The 24,062-nt window shown below is 36.3% G+C and overlaps 1 protein-coding gene across 1 annotated transcript in view; it reads right to left on the bottom strand.

Moving 5' to 3' along the window:
* The window catches only part of ARHGEF28 (Rho guanine nucleotide exchange factor 28), a 113,704-nt gene that overhangs the window by 9,732 nt on the left and 79,910 nt on the right, over window positions 1–24,062 (bottom strand). Inside the window, exons 15-33 of the mRNA XM_083355527.1 lie at window positions 23,515–23,570; window positions 21,456–21,507; window positions 19,772–19,919; window positions 19,569–19,690; window positions 18,662–18,802; window positions 17,445–17,695; window positions 16,396–16,518; window positions 15,031–15,148; window positions 13,714–13,968; window positions 12,375–12,451; window positions 10,991–11,169; window positions 10,260–10,348; window positions 9,744–9,926; window positions 4,967–5,095; window positions 4,271–4,356; window positions 3,842–3,880; window positions 3,700–3,747; window positions 1,785–2,261; window positions 62–356 (exon numbers count right to left, since the gene is read on the bottom strand). Of these exons, the coding sequence (XP_083211653.1) occupies window positions 62–356; window positions 1,785–2,261; window positions 3,700–3,747; window positions 3,842–3,880; window positions 4,271–4,356; window positions 4,967–5,095; window positions 9,744–9,926; window positions 10,260–10,348; window positions 10,991–11,169; window positions 12,375–12,451; window positions 13,714–13,968; window positions 15,031–15,148; window positions 16,396–16,518; window positions 17,445–17,695; window positions 18,662–18,802; window positions 19,569–19,690; window positions 19,772–19,919; window positions 21,456–21,507; window positions 23,515–23,570 (2,868 nt within the window). The remainder of the gene's footprint in view (window positions 1–61; window positions 357–1,784; window positions 2,262–3,699; window positions 3,748–3,841; window positions 3,881–4,270; window positions 4,357–4,966; window positions 5,096–9,743; window positions 9,927–10,259; window positions 10,349–10,990; window positions 11,170–12,374; window positions 12,452–13,713; window positions 13,969–15,030; window positions 15,149–16,395; window positions 16,519–17,444; window positions 17,696–18,661; window positions 18,803–19,568; window positions 19,691–19,771; window positions 19,920–21,455; window positions 21,508–23,514; window positions 23,571–24,062) is intronic.

Below are 24,062 nucleotides of genomic sequence, written 5' to 3'. Positions count from 1 at the left end.
ATAGGTCTTACATCTGCTATGTTATTTACTAGATATATATATATATTGAATTATAACTTACGATTGTTACAAGCATCTGACTGATTTGTGTTGGAAGAAGTATGATGGCAGGCTCCCGTCGATTTTGAGAGATCAGCAGTGGACATTTGCTGACAAGAAATATCCACGTTGAAGTTGGCCTGATTTTCAGTTCTCCTCGGTAACTCTGAATCTGTTAAATTTACACTAAGCCCACAGTCTTGGTAAGCTAGAGAATTTGATCTGTTGAGGCGGTTTAATGACATCTGTACTAGAGTTTCTTTTATGATGGCTGAATTCTCACCACAAAAACTGTCCAAATGAAGAGGTCCCATTATCTGTACACAAAAATACAAAAGAAAAGTATAAATCTCTGTCCTGTAACTTGAAATAGTTAACCAGCTTTGAACAAAAAATAAAAAACCCCTCAACTTATTCATCTGTTGCCAAGATGAGAATCAAGAGTAGGGTAGCAAGTTCATGCAATGCACAATTTGTGGAAAAAATAATAATTTAACACTTAAACAAATTCACCTGATGAAGAAAGGGAGAGAGGGAAGAAGGGAGCGGAGGGGGCATGTTTTGGAATAGGTTTTTTTTTCTCCTCTTAAAGATATGTGCTATATTTTTCTCCAAGTGAGCACTAGAATAGACTGCTATCACTTGTCTATGTTTTGTCTGCTGTTTAAAAAGAAGCTAATTTTTAGATTATCCTGCTTCTCACATTATGTTACCTGTAAATGACACCTGTAAATGATAAAGCACAATACTTAAATTATAGTCGATAAACTGCAAAAACTCTAAAGCAACAAATTTTGCTATCTTCATTCTACCGGCTGACACTTCCCGTGGATAGATAGAGAAATCCTAACAATCTAAGTGGCACTCCTCACTTCCGACTGCATATTATAGAAAAGACCCCCAAAGGCCCATTTAGAGTGAGGACTTCATGCATTTCTCTACTGTAAAGGTAAAGGTAAAGGTTCCCCCGCACATGCGTGCTAGTCGTTTCCAACTCTAGGGGCCGGTGCTCATCTCCGTTTCAAAGCTGAAGAGCCAGCGCTTGTCCGAGGATGTCTCCGTGGTCATGTGGCCGGCATGACTAGACGCCAAAGGCGCACGGAGCGCTGTTACCTTCCCACTGTAGTGGTCCCTATTTTTCTACTTGCATTTTTATGTGCTTTCAAACTGCTAGGTTGGCAGAAGCTGGGACGAGTAACAGGCGCTCACTCTGCTATGTGGCACTCGGGATTCGACCCGCCAAACTGCCGATCTTCCGATCGACAAGCTCAGCGTCCTAACCCACTGAGCCACTGCGTCCCTTCTCTACTGTATTGTACTCTAAATATAAGGTCCTTGTTTTCCCTCCGTAGTACTCCACCGTCAATGGCTTCCTTCACATCTTTTCAATTCCTAGATCTTCCTGATCACCCTGAATTGTCCATCAGAATGGTACAATGGCTTTTCAGTGGTAATGCCTGGAGTTTGGTACTTCTAGTAAATAGTAGTATGAATGCTTGAAGCTTAAAGCAATCACCATAAGTTATTAAGCTCATCCCAAATTATTAATCTCCCATCAATGTTTATCTCTTTTTTTCTCGGTAATATAAATAAGGTAGGGATTCAGATATTATCTCAGCCATAAACTCAATGGGTTCTTTACTAGTCCTAAGTCTCATGTGTTAGCTCATCAAACTGGACTACCTCAGGTAGGGCTTGACGGAGATCAATCACCAAGTTCGGTAATGTTTGGAAATGCTGCATACCTCATTGTTTCCCGATGAGATAACTGCTGGCAAATTGCTTTGATGGTTGTGTTTCCAGTGGTGCAGAATCTTTTGCTGCAACCTGACAGTTTCCCGTTCCTTCTCCACCATCCTTTGACTCTCTTGGAGTCTCTCTAGGTTCTGTTGGTAATCTTGCAACTGGCCATCCAGCTCTTCACGGTTTTTGCAAAGCAACTCTTCTTGGCCACAGCACTCTTTTTCCTTCTCCAGCAACCTGCTCTCTCTTGTCTCATGCACCTGTTGCTGCTGCTCACACTCACGGTGCCATCGTTGCTGCTCTTGCTGAAACTGCTGCTGGAGTTTATGAATATTTGCGAATTCCTCTTTTAAGTTTCTGTGTTTTTCTTGTTCGAGAAAGAAAGTGCTCCGTGGGCTGTGGCTCAAGCTGCATCTTTCATGTTCCTGCAGAAGCAGCTTATTGATCTCAATGTGAGTGTCCTGGATGGTCAAGGCTGCCTTTTCATCAAAACAAAATGCAGCAACAATTTGTTTCAGTTATTTTATTCATTTTATAAAATATCAAAACATTAAATGCATAATAGCCTTAAAAAGAAAAATTCCACATGGAAGTCTAAGATAATGTTTGTTGTTTTATTCATTTAACATACTGTTTCCATTTTCAGATAATAACATGTGTTCATTTTCTGCACTAATTCTATGATTAACATTATGGGTTTTGGCTCACTATACCTTACAATTTTACAAATTCTGGCTTATCTGGAAATAAAGATATTCTTAAGTGAGACAGGAAGTGCTTTGAACAGAGCTCTCTCTATACACACACACACACTCTCTATACACACACACACCCTAGCTGTAATCTCAAAATCTCCTCCACCTTTTACAGTAAAAATTTAGGTTGGGGATCACATTATGTGAAGGATGCTTGCACCCATATGCACTTGCTTAAGGGCTAAGATCAGGACATTAACATTCGGACAATCTAGTTAGGACTGTGAGAATTGTGGATTCTAGACACACGGAGCTTTCCAAACAACCCCATTCAGAGCGACAAATACAGAATGATTGTTAGTGGCTGCAGATGAGCTCTGAAAATGTTTTATTCCCCAAACCACAATTCAATTATGCCTATATTAGAATTGGGCCAAATTTCCAATCAACCAAATTTCTATATGATTGCCAGGAATAGAAAATGACTTGATGCCTAAGAATCAAACTTCCAACAGTGAAAAAACCTGGACGTTTGCTCACTATCCCACCATTTCAGCCAGCTTTAACAAAGGTGTCCTATAATTTTGATTTTGAAGATTTTTGGAATTCACGGTTATCTTTGAATCATTCTTTCTGTCTACGTGAGATGAATTTGCTTGGCTAGAATTTACGTATGCTTAATTTTATAATCCTGAATTACATTTTATAGAATGTTTTCCTCTTTATAGTCTTATTGCATATTTTTTTATTTTCATATAGACAATAAATACATGCACGATGTTTAATATCTATTCAGAATGTTCTATAAACATTCTTCAAGGAGAACCCACTAACTTCAGACTTCAGAGTTGTAGTAGAGACAATTCAGGGGCCTGTCACCTCAATCATGGTCAATCAATCATGTACTTTAGGATAAAATAGATGCTACATTAAATTATATTAATGTTTTCCCCAAATGTGATATCCAAGAACAAAGACAGCACAAAAAGACAATCGATGCTGGTGCACTGTCTCTACTAAATACTAACTCCTAACTAATCCACTGTATGGTAGTTTCCAACCCTTTGTAGTTAACAAACTATTTTTTTCAAAGAATAGGATAATGTTCAGAGAATATTTTTATTAAGAGGCCACCAAACTGTTAACAGTGCTTTGAAAACTGGAAAAGCTGTTTGAATGTACAATTTACAAAAAACAATTAAATTCACAAAGCAATAATCACCTGGATGCTGTATAAGAGCCGTGTTAAATTCTGGATAGTCTGCACAACCTAAGGAAGAAAGGAAACATTGAGGATGAGATACAAAACATAATAAACTTAGAGTAGGGAATATTAATAGATTACTGTAAGAGAACCATCTTACCTCAGTTTGTGCAGAAGCAGAAAAGCAGGCATTTTCTTCCTACAAACATATAATTACATTAGACTATTTGTGGCACTGTGCTGCCATCGTCTGGTCTGCCTAGGAAATTATTTTAAACTTTTGCAAATATGGTGTAGTACAGAGGTGTCAAACTTCCGGCCCACGGGCCAGACACATCATTGTGAAAGCACGCCCACCCTATTGCCGGCAATGGGGGAAAAGCTCCGATACGTTGTGCAACGTCACATGACATGGTGAGTTTGACATGTCATGCTCTTGATATTAAGCAGCTATTTAATGGCAGCTTTGAGGGCAAAAGGGCACAAAGACTAGATAAAAGTGAAAGTACAGACAAAAACAGAGAATAGGAAAAAGATTAAATTCAATGCCTAGATAATGCCATGCAAGGTGCATATGAACGTACAGTACCTGGTCTAGTATATCCATTTCTGCTACATTGTTTTCCTCATGCATATCAGAATTACAAGTTTCTTTCTCTACCTTCAGTTCTGTACCTAGAGATTAATGCCAACAGGAAAAATATGACTTAGAATTGAACATTTAAATGCATGTCTCTCTTTAATTATTTTGGATCGGATATATTATTTCTAGCATTCCCCTCACTTAGCTTTGTTTTTTCCCCCTTTGCTTACTTAGCTTTCTTCCTCTCTCTTGTTCTTTCTTGTTCTTTCTCAACCCTTTCTTTCCTGACCTTTTCCCCATGTCTAATTTCTGACAGAACATTTATTTTAACTGGTACTGGAGAATCAACCATCATCAGTGTAGTTATGTGGAAGGTCTACGTTTTGAAGACCTACTTCACCTTGCCTTCAAATTTTTTAGTTAGTGCTTCCATTCTCCATTCCAAGCTAAAAATCAAATAAATTGCACTTTTGTTCTACTTTTTTTCCAATGGAGTATTGTTATAATATAGAAGTGTCCTTTTTGTTACAGAAAAATAATTGCAATAACACACTTATAGATTTCAAGGACAGATTTAAGTACCAGTTAAGTATCTAATTTTTCTAGGAAATATCTTTGTATTTTATATATGTTTGTATTTTGAAACAATCATGGTAAATATATCTAAGCAGGGGACGATTAAAAATATTAGTTCTTACTAACAATCAGTGAAAGGTTCACAGACTTCAGTTTCACTAAGATTTGTCAAACATGAGTCACCAACACTCTCTTCCTTTGAGTAGTTTGTGTCTTTCATTTGCAATAATGCTACTGTTGTATGAAGGTTTTCAGCTGTAAAAAAAGGAAATATTTAGATGTTTACTGTATCTACAAAGTAAACAATAACTTTTATATCACTTATAAGAAAGAAGTAGAAAGAAGGCGAATGAGATTTTTATTGTGGTCAATGATCAGATTAACCATTCTTTGAATCTGGAAGTAAAAATATAATGACGCAAAAAGGGTCTCTCTCTCTCTCTCTCTCTCTCTCTCTCTCTCTCTCTCTCTCTCCCTCCCTCCCTCCCTCCCTCCCTCCCTCCCTCCCTCCCTCCCTCCCTCTCTCTCTCTCTCTCTCTCTCTCTCTCTCTCTCTCTCTCTCTCTCCTTTCTAGGTTTACCTCATATTAATCAGAACATGGGGAGACAACATTACAAAACCAGAATATCATGCCTGTTTATTTGAAGTAAATGTAATAATTACAAGTGGCTTAGAAATATTATTTTCTGTCATCTATAATTAAACAAGACTAGAACATTCTGGCCTTGTAGGAGGTACGTGAAGTATGAAGGATAGACTATTTCTACAAGCAAATAGAATGACAGGCCACAATGTACAAGTATTTTTAAAAGCAGTTTACAAATATGAATAAATATGCCATCACCTAAAATATTTAGAGGTCCCTATGAAGATTATCCTAATTTATAATCTCAATATAAATGCAATCCAAAGGAAAAGAAATGCATCTTTTATTAATTAGGAAATGTCCTTGTCTAGCGGATGCATCATCAAGAATATAAGTTTGAGGGGGGGGAGTTTAAATTCTTAGTTTGACTAAATCAGCTATCTCAAAGTTAATATTGGTTTTGTTTGAGTATTATTTTCAAATCCAGGGGCACAATAGTAAAATAATATTATTTTACTATCACATAAATAGACCTTTCTAGGCCTTAATTCCCCTTCATGGATTACTGCCTTGTCGTGGCGAAGGGGCTTGCGTAATTCAATGAAGCTATGAGCTATGCCGTGCAGGGCCACCCAAGACGGACAGGTCATAGCAGAGAGTTCTGACAAAATGTGATCCACTGGAGAAGGAAATGGCAACCCACTCCAGTATCTTTGCCATGAAAACCCTATGGACAGTACCAAAAGGCAAAACGATATGACGCTGGAAGATGAGCCCCTCAGGTCGGAAGGCGTCCAATATGCTACTGGGGAAGAGCAGAGGGCTAGTACTAGTAGCGCCAGAAAGAATGAAGCGACTGGGCCAAAGCCGAAAGGACGCTCAGCTGTGGATGTGTCTGGTGGTGAAAGGAAAGTCCGATGCTGTAAAGATTTTTTCTCCATAGGAACCTGGAATGTAAGATCCATGAATCAAGGAAAACTGGACGTGGTCAAACAAGAGATGACAAGACTGAACATTGACATCTTAGGTATCAGCGAACTAAAATGGACAGGAATGGGTGAATTTAATTCAGATGACCATCAGGTATACTACTGTGGGCAAGAATCCTTCAGAAGAAATGGAGTAGCCTTCATAGTCAATAAAAGAGTAGGAAAAGCAATACTGGGATACAATCCTCAAAATGACAGAATGATCTCAGTTCGAATCCAAGGGAAACCATTCAATATCACAGTAGTCCAAGTCTATGCCCCAACCACCAGTGCTGAAGAGGATGAAATTGACCAGTTCTATGAAGCACTACAGCACCTTATAGAACTAACACCAAAAAATGATGTTCTTATCATCATGGGGGATTGGAATGCTAAAGTAGGAAGCCAAAAGATAACTGGAATAACAGGCAAGTTTGGCCTTGGAGTGCAAAATGAAGCAGGGCACAGGCTGATAGAATTCTGTCAAGAGAATACGATGGTCATAGCAAACACTCTTTTCCAACAACCCAAGAGACGGCTCTACACATGGACATCACCAGATGGTCAACACAGAAATCAGATTGACTATATGCTCTGCAGCCAAAGATGGAGAAGCTCTATACAGTCAGTAAAAACAAGACCAGGAGCTGACTGTGGCTCAGACCATGAGCTTCTCCTTGCAAAGTTTAGGCTTAAACTGAAGAAAGTAGGGAAAAGCACTAGGCCAGTCAGGTATGAATTAAATCATATCCCTGTTGAATATACAGTAGAGGTGACAAATAGATTTAAGGAATTAGATCTGATAGACAGAGTGCCTGAAGAACTATGGACAGAGGTTCGTGACATTGTACAACAGGTAGCAACCAAAACCATCCCAAAGAAAAAGAAATGCAAGAAAGCAAAATGGCTGTCTGAGGAAGCTTTGCAAATAGCTGAGGAAAGGAGGGAAGCGAAAGGCAAGGGAGAAAAAGAAAGATACACCCAATTGAATGCAGAATTCCAGAGAATAGCTAGAAGAGATAAGAATGCCTTCTTAAATGAACAGTGCAAAGAAATAGAAGAAAACAATAGAATAGGGAGGACCAGAGATCTTTTCAAGAAAATTGGAGAAATGAAGGGAACGTTTAATGCAAAAATGGGCATGATAAAGGACCAAAATGGCAGGGACCTAACAGAGGCAGAAGAGATTAAGAAGAGGTGGCAAAATTACACAGAAGAACTATACAAGAATGAGCTTAACGTCCCTGATAATCACAATGAGGTGGTCACTGACCTCGAGCCAGACATCCTAGAATGTGAAGTGAAGTGGGCCTTAGAAAAGCTGAGCAACAACAAAGCTAGTGGAGGTGACAGTATTCCAGCTGAGCTATTCAAAATCTTAAAAGACAATGCAGTAAAAGTGCTACACTCAATTTGCCAGCAAATTTGGAAAACTCAACAGTGGCCACAGGATTGGAAAAGATCAGTTTACATTCCAATTCCTAAGAAAGGCAGTGCCAAAGAATGTTCAAACTATCGCACCATTGCACTCATTTCTCATGCTAGTAAAGTCATGCTTAAAATCCTACAAGCTAGACTTCAGCAGTATGTGGATCGAGAACTACCAGAAGTGCAGGCAGGATTTCGAAGAGGCAGAGGAACTAGAGATCAAATTGCCAACATACGCTGGATCATGGAGAAAGCTAGGGAGTTCCAGAAAAACATCTACTTCTGCTTCATTGACTATGCTAAAGCCTTTGATTGTGTGGATCATAACAAACTGTGGCAAGTTCTTAAAGAGATGGGAGTACCAGACCATCTTATTGGTCTCTTGAGAAACCTATATGCGGGTCAAGAAGCAACAGTGAGAACTGGACACGGAACCACTGATTGGTTCAAAATTGGGAAAGGAGTCCGGCAAGGCTGTATACTGTCGCCCTGCCTATTTAACTTATATGCAGAGCACATCATGAGAAAGGCAGGGCTAGATGAATCAAAAGTTGGAATTAAGATTGCCGGAAGAAATATCAACAACCTAAGATACGCAGATGATACCACTCTAATGGCAGAAAGTGAAGAAGAACTAAAGAGCCTCTTGTTGCAGGTGAAGAAGGAGAGTGCAAAACTTGGGTTGAAACTTAACATTAAGAAAACCAAGATCATGGCATCTGTCCCTCTCAATTCCTGGCAAATAGATGGGGAAGAAATGGAGGTAGTGACAGATTTTATTTTCCTGGGCTCCAAGATCACTGCAGATGGAGACTGTAGCCAAGAAATTAAAAGACGCTTGCTCCTGGGGAGGAAAGCCATGGCAAATCTAGACAGCACACTAAAAAGCAGAGACATCACCCTGTCAACAAAAGTGCGTATAGTCAAGGCTATGGTCTTTCCAGTTGCAATGTATGGTAGTGAAAGTTGGACCATAAGAAAGGCTGAGCGCCAAAGAATTGAGGCCTTTGAACTGTGGTGCTGGAGAAGACTCCTGCGAGTCCCTTGGACTGCAAGGCGATCAAACCGGTCAGTCCTAGAGGAGATCAATCCTGACTGCTCTTTAGAAGGCCAGATCCTGAAGCTAAAACTCAAGTACTTTGGCCACCTAATGAGAAGGAAGGACTCCCTGGAGAAGAGCCTAATGCTGGGGAAGATCGAGGGCAATAGAAGAAGGGGACGACAGAGAATGAGGTGGCTGGATGGAGTCACTGAAGCAGTAGGTGTGAGCTTAAATGGACTCCAGAAGATGGTAGAGGACAGGAAGGCCTGGAGGAATGTTGTCCATAGGGTCGCGATGGGTCGGACACGACTTCGCAGCTAACAACAACAACAACAGGCCTTAATTTGGAATATGTTCTTTCTCCTCTTTTTTTAGATACACAAATTAATAAGGCTTTTGAGTTCCCTTGAAGGGGCTCAAAAAAGGGTCACAGGGCACATGGAGCCTATGGCTTCTGAATTTCAGACAGAAAGCCATGGAGAGCAATGCAGTAGTCAAAGCCCAAACTGGTTTCCCCAGCATAGGCCTAGAGTCACTTATAGAGTTTCCTAATTAATAAAAAAAATCCTTTTAAGAGTTCTATACAATAAGGTTTAAAGAAAACCATGCTATTTTCCATAGTGACTGGCTCATTCAGAAGGAGACAGTCTGTGTTGACAGATTCCTCAGTGACTTTGGAAGTGCCCACTCAAAAGGTTAGTGAAGTTAGAGACTTAGAATTACCTTGGATCTATTACGATCACAGTTGGGGAGAATTCTGAGTGCCTGCTTTCAAACTTTTTAAATCTGAAATTAATTAAAATACTAAGAAGTGTGACGAGGGGCAGAGGGGAGGAGATGTCCTTGGAAAGAATACTTTTTATGTAGACACAGACTTACCTTCTTTAAGAGCTGCCGCCAGAAGTGAAGCCACTTGAGGAGTTTCTCCAGAGTCTGGTTTAATAAGTAGGTGTGGTTCTGCATGAACTTCTTCAAAACCACTCATATTTCCAAGCTTTGCATAGATATTAAGCTTATCTTCTAAGTAGTTACAGATCTGCTGATCTTGATTATTCAAGAGTACTATACCAAAAAAAATAATGTACTATTAAGATTAAAAGCTATGGTGACTGTAATTATTATTTATTTATGCTGGAACCATAATTATCCACATTATTATTTTTTCATTTAAAATTTGGTATTTCTATTATGAATTGGAAGCAATCCCACCTAGTGAAGCAACCACATACACATTATAGTTACATCACAATAAGGAAACAGCGCTGGGCAGGAAATCCAAATGCACAGACATGTTTATAAAAATGTCTAATGGAGGAAGGGACGTTCTTTCATATTACGTCCACTCTAATGGATGAACGTATTAGTTTTAAAGTGCCAAAAAACATTACACTATACCTTGACATTTTTGAATTTTTGCCGCTCTGGCTTCAGTTATTTTTCGGTCTTCATCAGAATCACCTATTTTGCCTTCTTCTTCCGGACAACTTCAGTGATTCCATATAAGCAAAACAGATTAAAGCAATCTTATCTTTTTTCATAAAACATTATATACAAAAATCCATTTGGAAATGTCAACTTCAGTCATACTAATTTAATAGACTCCTATTGTTTGCTCTTCATTAAAGAGGTTATTGTAGAGATATTTATAATTTGATGAGGTTAGCAGATATATTTTCTTTCCACATTTTGTCCACTGATTAAGAAATATTGAACAGAAATAAAGATTGCATTTAAGCAGTTGGCTACCATCTACTTTAAAAAGCAGGCTGGACATGACATCATAAATGACATGCTTACTAATGACACTAAACTGCAACAAAGATGGTGCCTTAGTATTCCTGTCCGCCCTAGCAGAACAGTTTCTTTGCAAGTCAGATCCCAATTCACACTGCCATTTAACTATCCCAAATAGCCTGACCTGGGAAGACATATGACTTTATTTTATGACAGCAAGAAGCAATATGAGTCCATTAGATCAAATCTCAGTGGATGTATCTTCAATTTTTATATATTTCCAAGATTTGCCATATGATATTTTGGTACGATGCAGTTTACAAGCATTTCTAAGGAATTTTTTTACATTAAAGAAAAATTTAGTAAGCAATAACCAATGTTTCAGTATGTACCTTTCCACTGCTTCTTGAATCTGCCTCATCCAGTGACTGCGTTCCTCTTTGGAACTAGTATGAATTTCATACATCTCAGGTCCTGTGGAGGATGCACTGATCAAAAACATCCCTCTTTCTTCATTGGCTACCTCTCTGACGATAAGTTTCTGAAGAGCTATAACAGCAGGCTTCTGGTCCTATGCAAAAGAAATTGCAAATAACAGTGTATTCTGAGTAAAAGCATCTGAGTGACCATCTAAATTAAATCATTTCAGTAAAACACTAAATCAGCTATTTCTGGAAGATTATTTTATTGTTTTATTTTATTTTATTTGCAAACAAAAGAAAATAATGTGAGAAAGAGCAAGCTTGTTCTTTCACTATAACAGCATTCAAAATATATACAAATCATTATCCCTCATGTCAGGAGAAATCCAGCCTGATCAGGATGTATCAATTCAGTTAGAAACGTATTAGTCTTTTTGCAAATCTTGCTGTTGAAAAGCTTGTTATGTGCATTAACAAAATAGGTCTGTATGACTCTGAACAGTCTGTAATGTTCCTCACTGAATAACACAGAAATTAAAGCAGGAGGATGAAAATGCTTGACACTGTCGAATCTCATTCATTACCCAAGTTAATGGCTTAATCAGAATTTCATAAAATGTCTTATAATACATAAAAAGTCCACCTAGTCCTGATTATTGAATTTTAACATCTGTATTGCTCCTATTGTTTGCTCTTCATTAATTAGTTTATTAGGAGCTTTCTTTTGTTCTTCTAAAGACTTTCTAAGGTGCACTGTGTCTAAATATTCCTCAATCTGTTCTGCATTTAAAATCTATCCATTATATTATCTGGAATAATGCTTAACATGTATACTGCATACTGCAATATATAAGCTGCAATTTGAGGAAAGTTATAGGTTAACCTCAACTTATGACTATCAACTATTCAAAGTTATGAAAGCTACCCCGAAAAGCTTCTTATGACTTGGTTTTACAATTACTGTCATGCAGCACCATGCAGTCATGGGAACAAAATTCAGGTCCTTGGAAATCTGCCCACCCACAAAACCAACTTCAGGAATGCTACAGCAGCCCCCCACTATTTAGTAAAGAGTGTAATTATATGTTGCCTAACCTGCTATGAAATCATTAGTATGAATCATTAAGGCAATCTTCAAATTCATTTATCATTTTAGAAATTTAAGAAAATCTGCTACTAAATATCTATTTTCTTTCAATGACTGGAACAGAAATTTGTCCAAATTTACACACACTCAAGATTGTCATCTAAAAGGCTTCATTTTTATTGAATAAGATCCCAACATTTATTACTTTTTATAAAAGACACAGTTTCCCAATTAAGATAATCCAACATTTTAAACATTTATACTTACAACAGATGCAAATATATACTTCTGATCTTTTTCTTGTAAAAACAACATCACATCATTTAGAAGCAGAGCTAAAATATCTTTAAAAAAAGAAAATTGCTATTACAAACCAATAGTTTATATCATATCAAATAAATTGAATGAAAATAAATTCAGTTATTTAAAAACATTCACATCACAGTACAACACACAAGGATTCACTAGGTGCATTGATTAAGATAGCATATCCTATGAAAACATGTAGTTAAATTGATGAGGTGGGTACATTTCTCTCTGAGGCTGCAGACTGGAACCTCAGTGGCATGCATAGATTTACCACCAGCAATGTTTTGAAACAATACCAATTAATATAGCTATTAATATATTTCTTCACTTTAAGTAAAAAAAATGTGATTTACATTTTATATTTTAATACAGGGAATCCTCATTTAGTGACTGCCTCATTTAGTGAGAATTTGCAGTTTCAACAATGAAAAAGTAACTTTACCATTCACGGTTATGCTCAGGGATTACCAATTCTCGTAATTACAAGCTACACAGGTCGGCAAAGCAAAGGAAAGCTGAAGTAAAATCATAAGTTGTTGTGGCTTTGCCTAGCGACCACTTCCTTTAATGACTGACTTAGCAGTCCCAATTATGGTTGCTAAATGAGGATTACTTGTACCAGACTCAGGGTGATACAATTAGTTCATCTAGTTGTTGGACTACCTTCACTTGCTTCAGTCTGTCTATCTATTAAAATATTTATTTGGACCTTTTCCCAGGTGTCCTTCAATATTCAAGGTGCACTGAGTGCAGGGGACATTTACTTCTCGTTCGGAAGGGCTACCTGTGATTTTTTTAGGTGCCCATTCACCTTAGCATCTTAATTTTAGAATGATTTTGAGTACATAATTTGAGCATAAGGTTGCCATTTCAGAGTCAACTTATGTACTTGGACTTTATTATTCTCTGAATTTTGTGCTTCTTTTTTTTGTTACAGTGTACTTGTTAGGCTAATGAAATAAATTTAACTTGAAGATATAATTAACATTTGAACTAATTTAATGTTCTAATGTGTTTTAACACTATATTAGAAAACAGATTGCTAGTGTTGGGTGTGTTACCATCAGATCAACTGATTTCTTACTTTTAAGACAGAAAATAAAGGATTAGAGAAACTTAACTCTGGGCAAAATTGGTGAGAAAAAATGCCTATGCCATAAACTTAATCAACATATTGCTATCCTATCTATAAGATATTTTAGCAACTTATACATTTGTAACAAAAACTGACTTTCTTTAGAAAAGTACAGAACATGATGCAAAAATAAAATAAACAAGGAATTTGAATTTCAGTAACCTTTGAAACGTCCTGTCGCAGTCTTCCAGTAGACTAAGCCTTCGTACAAAAGCGTCCTCTGTTTCTTGATCAAATCTTGTTTCCTAAAAACATGTCCATTTTTCAGTTTGGTATAGGTTTTGTTTTCAACTTTACTAAGAATCTCCAGCAACTTCTGTTTCTTTTCGTATTCACTGACTTGCAAATCAACAGCTGCAATCATATCCTTGATAAGGTTAAGGGCTCTACATAAATCTTGGTGTTCTTCAGTTCCTTCTGCATAAAAACAAAGATGTGTGTATTGTTAGCAAACCCTTCTTAAATAGTTAGAATGGAAAGAATCAGAGTATTTTCAAATCTATTTTGTGAATGGTTCATGACTCATGGATTCTAAAATCAAAATGCATGCTTTGCTGCTTTAAAAAGCATAAAACTGAAAAGTCATGTTAGTGTTCCTCATTTAGCAACTTTTATTGTTTAAAAGAACCAGCCATGGTGTTGCCACACTAATCTCCCAGTATTATCATGTGGAAGTAATGCTAAATTTGGTGCATTGTACTGCTAGGGCAGGGGTCTGCAACCTTGACAACTTTAAGACTTGTGGACTTGGGACCTGAAGTCCACAAGTCTTAAAGTTGTCAAGGTTGCAGACCCCTGTGCTAGACCATGAGCTCTTAGAGCAGGGGTCTTCAAACTTGGCCCTTTTATGACTTGTGGACTTCAACTCCCAGAATTCCTCAGCCAGACATACTGGCTGAGGAATTCTGGAAGTTGAAGGCCACAAGTCATAAAAGGGCCAAGTTTGAAGACCCCTGTCTTAGAGTATAGAACCTGGAACCATAATCAGATTGGCTTCATTTTCTTTTTTTTCCCCCACTGTCTCTTCCTCTGCACACTCCTTTATTCACTATCTCTTTACTGGACTAGGAATTCAAAAGGCCACTGATTAACTACAGCAACCTTCCCCAGCCCGAATGCCCATGCTATTTGGACTTCAGCTACTTGGGTTCCTAGAATCTTTACCATGTTTCAGGCAATTTTTTTTACAAGATTAGGAGTTTACTCTGTTTACTTTGTTGCAATTTTACAATAAGAAAACCAATAAAATAGAGGAGCGTATTATACTGATGGATCAATGGCAGATTCTTCCTCCCCCTCTTTTCATTTATAACAAAATAAGTTATTTGCAAAATAAGCTATCTGAAAACATAAAAAGTATTACACATTTTTTAAAATAAATATTTTATAGGAAATTTTAAAAATAATGATGATTTGATGTTAGTTAGCTAAGCACACCATAAGAATTATTCATGAAGCAGGTAGAAAAATATTGCTTACCTTTGGTGTACTGTAATATCCTTTCTACTAGAACTGGGTACTTTGTGATTCTTTGAGTGACTAGCAAAATGCATTCTGGGATTCCTCGACGTCGGGCCAAAAGATTACTGTTCCGCAGCTTTAAGAAGAGATTTAACTTTTAATATACAATCTTCAGGGTTGCTAGATATAAAATGTCACTTAGATTTTAGTGTCTCTGCTAGGGTGGTGGAAGAGATTCTTCTCTATATTTTATTTCTTGCTTCAATCCATCTGATATTAAGCTATTATTTATTTCATTTTGCCATGTTATATGGCTGATGCAGGAAAAAGACTAAGGAATTTTATAATAATTTTAAGTAAGTTATTTACAGTGCCAAAGTAAGTGGCATGGGATGGTAAAAAAAAGATGGTGTTAATAGCAAGACTATCAAAAACCCATCTCTTTTGTATGTTTAGCAATGCTGCACTCCCACACAAAGGGTTGGGCTTCAATTGTGCTGCTGTGATTTTCACTTTGACTTTTTTGCCTCTCCTCATGGATATTGCTGGTCCCCCCACTCCAATGAATCACAAAAGCCTGTAGGTGGTCTGAACATTCAGAAGAAACAATAAAAGAAATAAAATACTAACAAAGTACATTGTTATATGTATATAAATTTTAAAAAACCTTTATTTCCACTGTGGATCCCTCACATTAGAATGGGTTAGGTAATTTATTATCTTATTTGTAACAAATAAGCCAACAGCAAATAAGCCAATGCATGTAATTGTTTTTTTTAAAAAATTATTTAAATAATCAGAAACACTGAAGTTCATTTTTTTTTAATTTCATGAGGCTTTAATTATAAGCCCTTTTTTGGAATGAAAATAATTGTGTCTATAATTATTATATTTTAAAATAAAGACAACTTCTATAAAAGAGCTGTGTGTCTATTTGTTCATTTTATTCTATTTGTATAATGTCCAACGTCCAATTCCTCTGCCTTAAAACGTTCAATGGCTTTTTTTTTACATTGGATGAAATTTAATGAGTTTTATCCACAACAGAATAAGATACTATTATAGGAATGGATTTTCCCTTTCCTAAGAGACTCACTCTCCACTTTGAAAATCTTAAGAAAAAGTAAAAAAAAATTAAGAAAACTGTTTTGTATAAATGGAAGCCTCTTATGTGACACAGGATATACTGGCTGCAGTTCTTACAATTCTGAAAGTCAGTCTTATCAGCCACATTGCACTAAATAGAGCCTCCTTGTGGCATACATAGGAAAACCATTTTTGAACCATTTATTAGAATTCTAAGCTAATGAGCTGTACCATGTCTCATGTTAACAGTTCTCCTAAAGTAGATAAAGGCAACTGAGATAGATATTATCAACTTACTTTGATGAAGTTCTGGAATTTTTTGTTTTGCTGCAATTCTTTAAAAAGGCTAACTGCTTCTTTCTGGTGACTACAAAAATCCCCATAAATTGTCTTCATTTTTCTTGCATTCTCTTCCGAAAACTGAAAAATAGTAGAAACTCATTAGAGTACTGGTAGAATTATCACTATGCTGCACAAATGAATATGTTCTCCCACTCACCAAATAGATTTCTTTCCCTTCATCACCAATCTATTTGATACACTGGAAAAGCATTATGGACTAAAAGTTGTCACACAATTGCTGGAGAAAGAGAAGCATTGTCTATGTGATCTTAAATACCTTGAAAATGTTGGTAAAGGAAGGTTAAGGCCTTCCTCTTTCAGTTTCATCATCTGTTTAGGGGAGATGTTGTTGGACCAGGATCATAACAAATGGATATATATGTAGTCATTGGCTTACAAAGGCAATTTGGGCCACAATTTTCATCACTAAGCAATGCAATAGTAAAGTGTAATATCACGTGACTTCATCCTTTAGGAATGGCAATCCTGGCAATTCCAGCTGTTGTCCTAATCCCAGGACCACACATGTCATTAAGTGGTAAAGGATGGGAGTTCCAATCAAACAGGTGAGAGATACAGGTGGACAAGGGGGTGCCATAGGCTGAGTCCTGAAGTGCACATGGGTACTGCAGGGAGTGTCACAACCAGGTATTCTGGACCATGGGCACATGTATGAGTGCTGTAGTGGGAGGGGGTGCTGTGGACAAGCACTATAGTGTGTGGGCAGGCAAAAAAAGTGATGGAAGCAATTTCCTGCCAGTTTTCCTATAACTTTGCTTGTGGAATGTCAGCAGGAAATGTTGGAAATGGTGATCATGTGACCGCTCTGGACATTGAATGCCTGCCTCATGATCACATAACTGCCGATCCACGGGGCAGTCATAAATCCCCATGGTTCAGCAACATTTTAACTTTGAACAATTGCTGAGCAAAATGGTTTCCCTTACAATGACTATATCTTCACAAACACTTTGTTGAAAGTATAATTTTATTCAGTGCTTTACCTGCTGCACAAGGACATCTCCAATTTTGCTGATCACAAAATTTCTGTCACTTCCCTCCTGACTTGAGAGCTGTCGCCTTTCCTTCATCCTACAGAAGAACTGCTGGTGAAGTTCTAGCAGCTCATCTAAGCAAGGGAATATTTTGTCCACTGTGCTGTGGTCCAGCTGTAGTTCTTCTTTCATTCCTTTTCTGAATATTTTGGACATGATGAACAGGGTATGGATGTGGTGCACTTCTGTTTGCATTAGTTCTACATAAGAAAACATAATATATAAATTACAGTAGATTCTTTCTCTCTATATTGATTTTTGCCTATTGAAGATCCATTCCGAAATGAAGGAGGCTATCAGGACATTAGGGAACATCTAAAGTCTACAGAAGTATAAATGCATCTTTAACAAGAAAACAAACTGAAAAGAGGAGGTGGGGATTAAAGCCCATAGAATCTAAGTATACACTCAAAACAATGACATGGGAAGGAAAAACAGAATGCAGCACTGGGGGGAAAAGGTCATGGCTGTCTGCCTGTAATCCTAAACAAATGTGCTCTGCACTGTATCTTTATTCATCATGTCCTAACATTCTCTTCAAATACTCTTATTAAATGAGGGCCAGTTTCGTTTAGTGGTTAAGGCACTTTGATGTTTGAATAATTTGATGTAGTGATTAAAGCACCAGGCTAGAAAAGACTGTGAGTTCTAGTCCTGCCTTAGTCATGAAAACCAGCTGAATAACTTCGGTTCAATCTCTCTCTTTCAGCCCAGCCACGTCACAGATGTTGTTGTTGTGGAGAAAGTCAGAAGGGTAAGGAATATTAGGTATGTTCACTGCTTTGAGTTATTTGTAAGAAATGATAAAAGTGGGATTTAAAAAGTATTTAAGGTTTTTTTTAAAAAAAATCAATTAAGAATATTAAATAACAGTTTATCAGATAACTGCACAACTGAGATCACATTAAATACAAATGGAGCATAGCTCCTCTCACTTTTTCAGAATATTACAAAGACAAAAATAAAATATAAGTTCTAGACTAGTGCACATTTTTTATTTTATTTCACTACTGATTCCAGCATATATTTTCGATTACAATTCCTATTATCAAATCCTGCTGGCAGAATACAACACATCTAGTGAGCACTAAATTAAAGAAGGCTATTTTATATTTTCATGTCCAACCATCTATATTGAAACATAGAGGATACTATAGCAAACTAACCAAAGATTACATCTTGTCGCTTGATAACATGCTTTTCTTGTTGGCTACAAAACCAAGGCTCTACAACTAGACTCCAAGATTCTGCCTCGAATTCCAGTCTATCAGAGCTGAGATCATTCCATAAAGAGGCATCAACATCATCTATAGCAAAAAAATAAAAAGTCATTCTTAAACATAAAAAAATAGCCAAGTTAAACTCAGATACCAATAAAATAACTAAAATGTATTCCAGGATTGGTTTGTGTGCTGACTTTTAAAGTCCCAAGGACTACTAATGCATCAATGAATCTGGTGATACAGTTATCAATTTCTTATAATGTTTGCATCTGTGTATCTTTAGTATAAAATCCATTTTTAAAAATGATAGCATTTAATGGGATGCACTTTACTTTAAAAATGGGGATCCCAAAATGAATAAGAGTGTTATATTCTATAAGGAAAAACTTAAGTGTCATTGAGTTTGCAAAAGGTTAATCCTATTAAGATAAGAGGGAAAGAATATGATAAACCCTCTCCAGTTTCACTACTCTTTACCTTAAAATCTCTTTGGTGTTGCTTGGAAAGTTTTGCTGAGTACCTATGAAGGAACTAACACTTTATTCATTCGCTTCCTGCTCAAGAAGCACAATAATCCTGGAGTACCAGCAAATGCATGTTCAGTTTTAAAAAGACATCTTAAAGGAATACAGTGATGGCACCACTTAAAATTTTTCCAACATTTTAATGTATCTGAAAAGGAATTTAGATCAGCTGCACAAAGCTGATCTCTAAATTTTGAGCCATGTTTCTCAAAATAACATGACCACCAATGAATCCCTTTTTTTTAATGTAGTGTAATTCGATATTGCTTGCTAATAATGGCACTATTTTTTCATGTGAATGTTATTACACTGAGTTCCCAATTTACCTTCAATTATAAAAGAGTCAACAGATGAAGCAGACCCTAAAGTTTGTAGCAGCTCTTCAGAGTATGACCTAGATCTCCAACTGCTGGTATTAGTATCTGGCTCCAGTGAGGACATACTCTTTCTATGGATAAAACAAAATCATATGAATGTAGTGGTTCACTTGGAAAGTTTTTTTTTAACTACATCAGAGACTACTGTCTACCTTTCAGAAGTGGTACTTGGAACGCTTCTGGATAAGGAGTGTTGTTGCTGTAATGCTTCTTTTTTCATAAGGGATACTCCAATGGGAATTGTAGTAGAAGGCAGAGTTGCCGAGAATGTTGGCTGTGGAGTATCTCTGAATGATAGATCTGGAAAATAAACAATACAGTGTTAAGATTTTAGCAATTTATTCTATCCATGTATTAGAAACAGTCATGGTGAAACCTATCTTGTATGCCAAAGATCCCCAAAATCAGGAGAAGTCTCGTAGCATCTAACAAATTATATTTAAACAGCCATAAACTTTTGTGAACTAAAGCTCACTTCATGAGATGCATGAAACATCCCAGGATCAGATTCATCTCAGAAATAGTGGAGAACTGCCAATCTATTTAAATAATATTGTACTTGGTGGGCAAACCTATGACTATACAGCTGCTTCCTATATTCTGCCAGTAAATAGCTTAGATAATAAAAAAATGTTTCTACTAACCCATTCCATTGTTTGATTGGTATTCATTCGTATCATAAACAGACTTTGCAACTACTGTCTAAATCTAATGTACTAATAACTATCCCACTGAATTTAGTAAGATTTATATATATAAGTAGATGTATATCAAATTGAAATAAAACTTTGAAGTCTCAACACAGAGCATAATTATTTCTCAAAATGAAATTTTCAAATATTATTGTAATGTTGCAGTATTTTAAATTTATGAAAAGAATATTGTTCCTATCTCTGTGATCACTAAAACATATTATATAAGTTTGCAAGTTCAGCATTCGACTTCAATATTTTTAAAATGACTTTAATACTTCTATCAACTTCTACAAATGTCAGATTATCTGAAGAGTTTATAAATTAATAGTTGTTCAAAAAGATTAAATAGTGTTTAAATTCAACGTTTGATTGTAATCTGTAATCTGAAGGAAAGTCCAATTTTCCAAGTCATAATTTAGAGCTAAGGTACATAATGAGCTGAGGGCCACTGTTAGCCTCTGAATTGCATGTTACAAACCACTCAATGAAAGAAGCCAGAGCCAAAACTATATCTGATTTAAAATAAATAAAACTTAAAATTCTTAATATTATTATATTTAATAATTTCATCTTTCTGCCACATTAAAAATAACAAGAACTTTTGAGAAGTTTACAAGGACCACACTAAATAGCTAGAACGTTACATGTGGCCCAATAAATATGGTCATAGATTGGGTATTTCTGGGTATTTCTGCTTTTTAATGTTTAATTTAATTAATTTAACTATTGAATATATACTATCAGACGTTCTGGTAAACTATTGAAGGAAAATCTTGGAGTTGATAGTGAAGCAAGTTAAAAATATTGGATTAGACTGAATGTGTTCGGTTCATTCTGAGAAGTGTACTACATACTACTCATGGATCAAGAGATAGTGGAGACCCATAAAGAAGATGGAAGGATGGAGGGAATCTTTGCCAATGTTTGTTTGAAGCTCTCCGAACTATCTCCTCTTCTAAAACAAAGGAATCTGATATTCAAGGACAACTTTGTTTATAAGCTAAGAAAGGCTGTAATGGAAATGGAAAAATCAACCAAAGCTATCCATTCTCCCAAAGGCAGCCACTAATAATAACAAAATATGAAACAGAACAGAAGAAATACAGTTTACACTTATTAACTTTCTTACTGTTTAACTTACTTGTCTGGACAGTTTGTATCTTGTTCTTAATATAACTTCTATCTTGCAATTTCTGGTAAGGAAGAATGTTTTCATTAATATGATTTTTATTAAATATATTAAATATAAACTTTATTTAATTAGTTAAATAAATAAGATATGATTTAATATTTCTATGCATTTGTGATCATATTTTATTGAAAGATTTTATCTTGACCTATAATGCTCCATTTTTTACATAACCCTAATAGTCAAGTTGCAAATTGCTAGAATTTTGCTAAAGTACCAGGCACAATAATTATTATAAATCATTATGTATTTTAGACTTTTTGACAGATATTTTTTTAAAAAACTAATGCTATTGGGAAAAGTCAATAATATTGAACTGATGCTATTCATTGAACCTATGTCATTCTAACTGGTGTACACTAGGGGACGCTATTCCTCTTTGTTCTACCTAATAATGTAAACAGCCTCTGGATTTAATAAAACAGGAAGATGATGCTATTCATACCATTGTTCTATTTGAATTTGAATTCTCAGTTTATTATGCTCTTGCAATGATCTGAAGTGGCTAATTCACTGGTCTAATATACAGTCACCTGAGAAGCCAATTCCAAATCCCAAAGACAGTCAAACCATCCACCCAAACTCACACCCTTTCTCAAGAATTAATAGGGATATGAAGAGAAACAGAAACAGAGAGAGATGGGGCAAGTCTGAATCATGGGCATGAACAAATTGTGGCCAAATTCCTGTGACTGTTTATTTATCATGCCATATGAACCAGAATCCCTTGCTCATTTCTTCCAGAGAAAATCAAAATTCCGGATAAAAAGAATGGCTTCCAAGTTTGACTTATTATAATAAGCCAGCATTCCTCTTTCCACTTCATGTAGAAACTCTTGGGTCTAGTTTTCTAATTGATCCCACACGGCAAAAGATATAAGTTAGTGATAACTAATTAGTAGTGTACATACTAGTCATATGACTAGCAACCACAATAAGCAAACATAGCTATAAAAAGGACAAATCATTGTAATAAGGAAGCCTAACAAAAAGACTCAAACATTCAGTGTAGAAACAAAGCAAAAACCTAAGCAAGAGAGTTTAAGAAAATATAAACATTAGTTACTCTTTCTGTACCTATTTGTAATGACTTTATTACCACAAGTAATGCCTGGTTTTTTTTCTATAGGCCAACAATAGTTACTCATTTGAAATGCTTAGCTGAAATTATTATTCTAGCATTAAACTACAGGTAGTCCTTGCTTAAAGTCCACTCATTGAGGGATTGTTCAAAGTCAACGATTATTTGAGGTTATGACAGTGCTGAACAAGTGGAACTAACAAGTCCTCATAGTTACAGCAATCGTTGTGTACCCATAACCATGTGACTGCAATTCAGGCATTTGACAATCAGCTCACAATTATGACCTTGCAACATTGCACAATCATATGGCTGCCATTTGTGACCTTCACTGCTGGCTTCTGATAAGCAAAGTAAATGAGGAAATCCGCAGGAGGCCACAAATGGTGGTCTCATAATCGTGGAAAGCTGTTATCTTCCATGATTTGCCTAACGACCATAGCTGGGAGTGCCAGAACTGCTGCCATAAGTTGGCATGGTGACATGACACCTTACCAACCGCATTGCTCAGTGGTGGAGTTATAGTCCCAACTACCATTGTTAAGAGAAGACTCCCTGTACACCCAATAAAGTATATTGCTTACTGTAGTTGCTAATCATGTGACCAGTATGTACACTACTAATTAGTTGTCACTAACTTATACCTTTTGCCATGTGGGATCAACTAAAAAAATAGACCCACAGTTTTCTACATGAAGTGGAAAAAGGCATATTATAAGTCAAACTTGGAAGCCATTCTTTTTATCCTGAATTTTGATTTTCTCTGGAAGAAATGAATGAGGGATTCTGGTTCATATGTCATGATAAAACATATTCTTGATATATTACAGTCTAAGCTTTCTCATATATAACTACGGAAAACAACAAAATACACATTAATGAGTGCCACAGTGACCAATGATATCCCCAAGTATTCACTTTAAAACTTACTTTTGTACACACAGGAGCATAGTCCTTACAACTTTTATGCACAATTGCGTTGCAATCTGCAAGTAAGCAAGAAAAGGTTCTCTCAATTACAATCTCAGTTTTTAAATATTTAATTTTCACCTAGAAGTAATTTTTGTCGTAATGTTTTCCAACTGTGATGACCAGTTCATTCAAAAGAGTTGAAAAAAGTATATAAATAGGCGAAGACCCAGCTAATTTTCACTGAAAAGATAAAAAAAAGTAGAGTATGTCTTGGATCTTAGACTTAAGAACAAAACTACACATCATATAGAACAGGAGGTTGCCACCAACAAAACAGCCCCATCTAATGTTTATATTATGAAAATCAATTATTGTCAAGAATTACCCTGAGAATCAAACTAGAGGAAGTGTACTGATTGATTGATTTCAATTTGTTATAGCTGCCCATCCCAATAGAGTCTGGGCGGTTTGCAAAATTAAAAAAAAAACATTGAAAACAAAAACACTGACAGTTCAGTTTTAAAAAAACCATAACAATACAAGCTTGATAGGTAAAGGTAAAGGTT

This window comes from Vipera ursinii, assembly GCF_947247035.1.
Source record: "Vipera ursinii genome assembly, chromosome: 2".
Taxonomy (NCBI): Eukaryota; Metazoa; Chordata; class Lepidosauria; order Squamata; family Viperidae; genus Vipera; species Vipera ursinii.
This window is presented reverse-complemented; position numbering and strand designations above follow the sequence as displayed.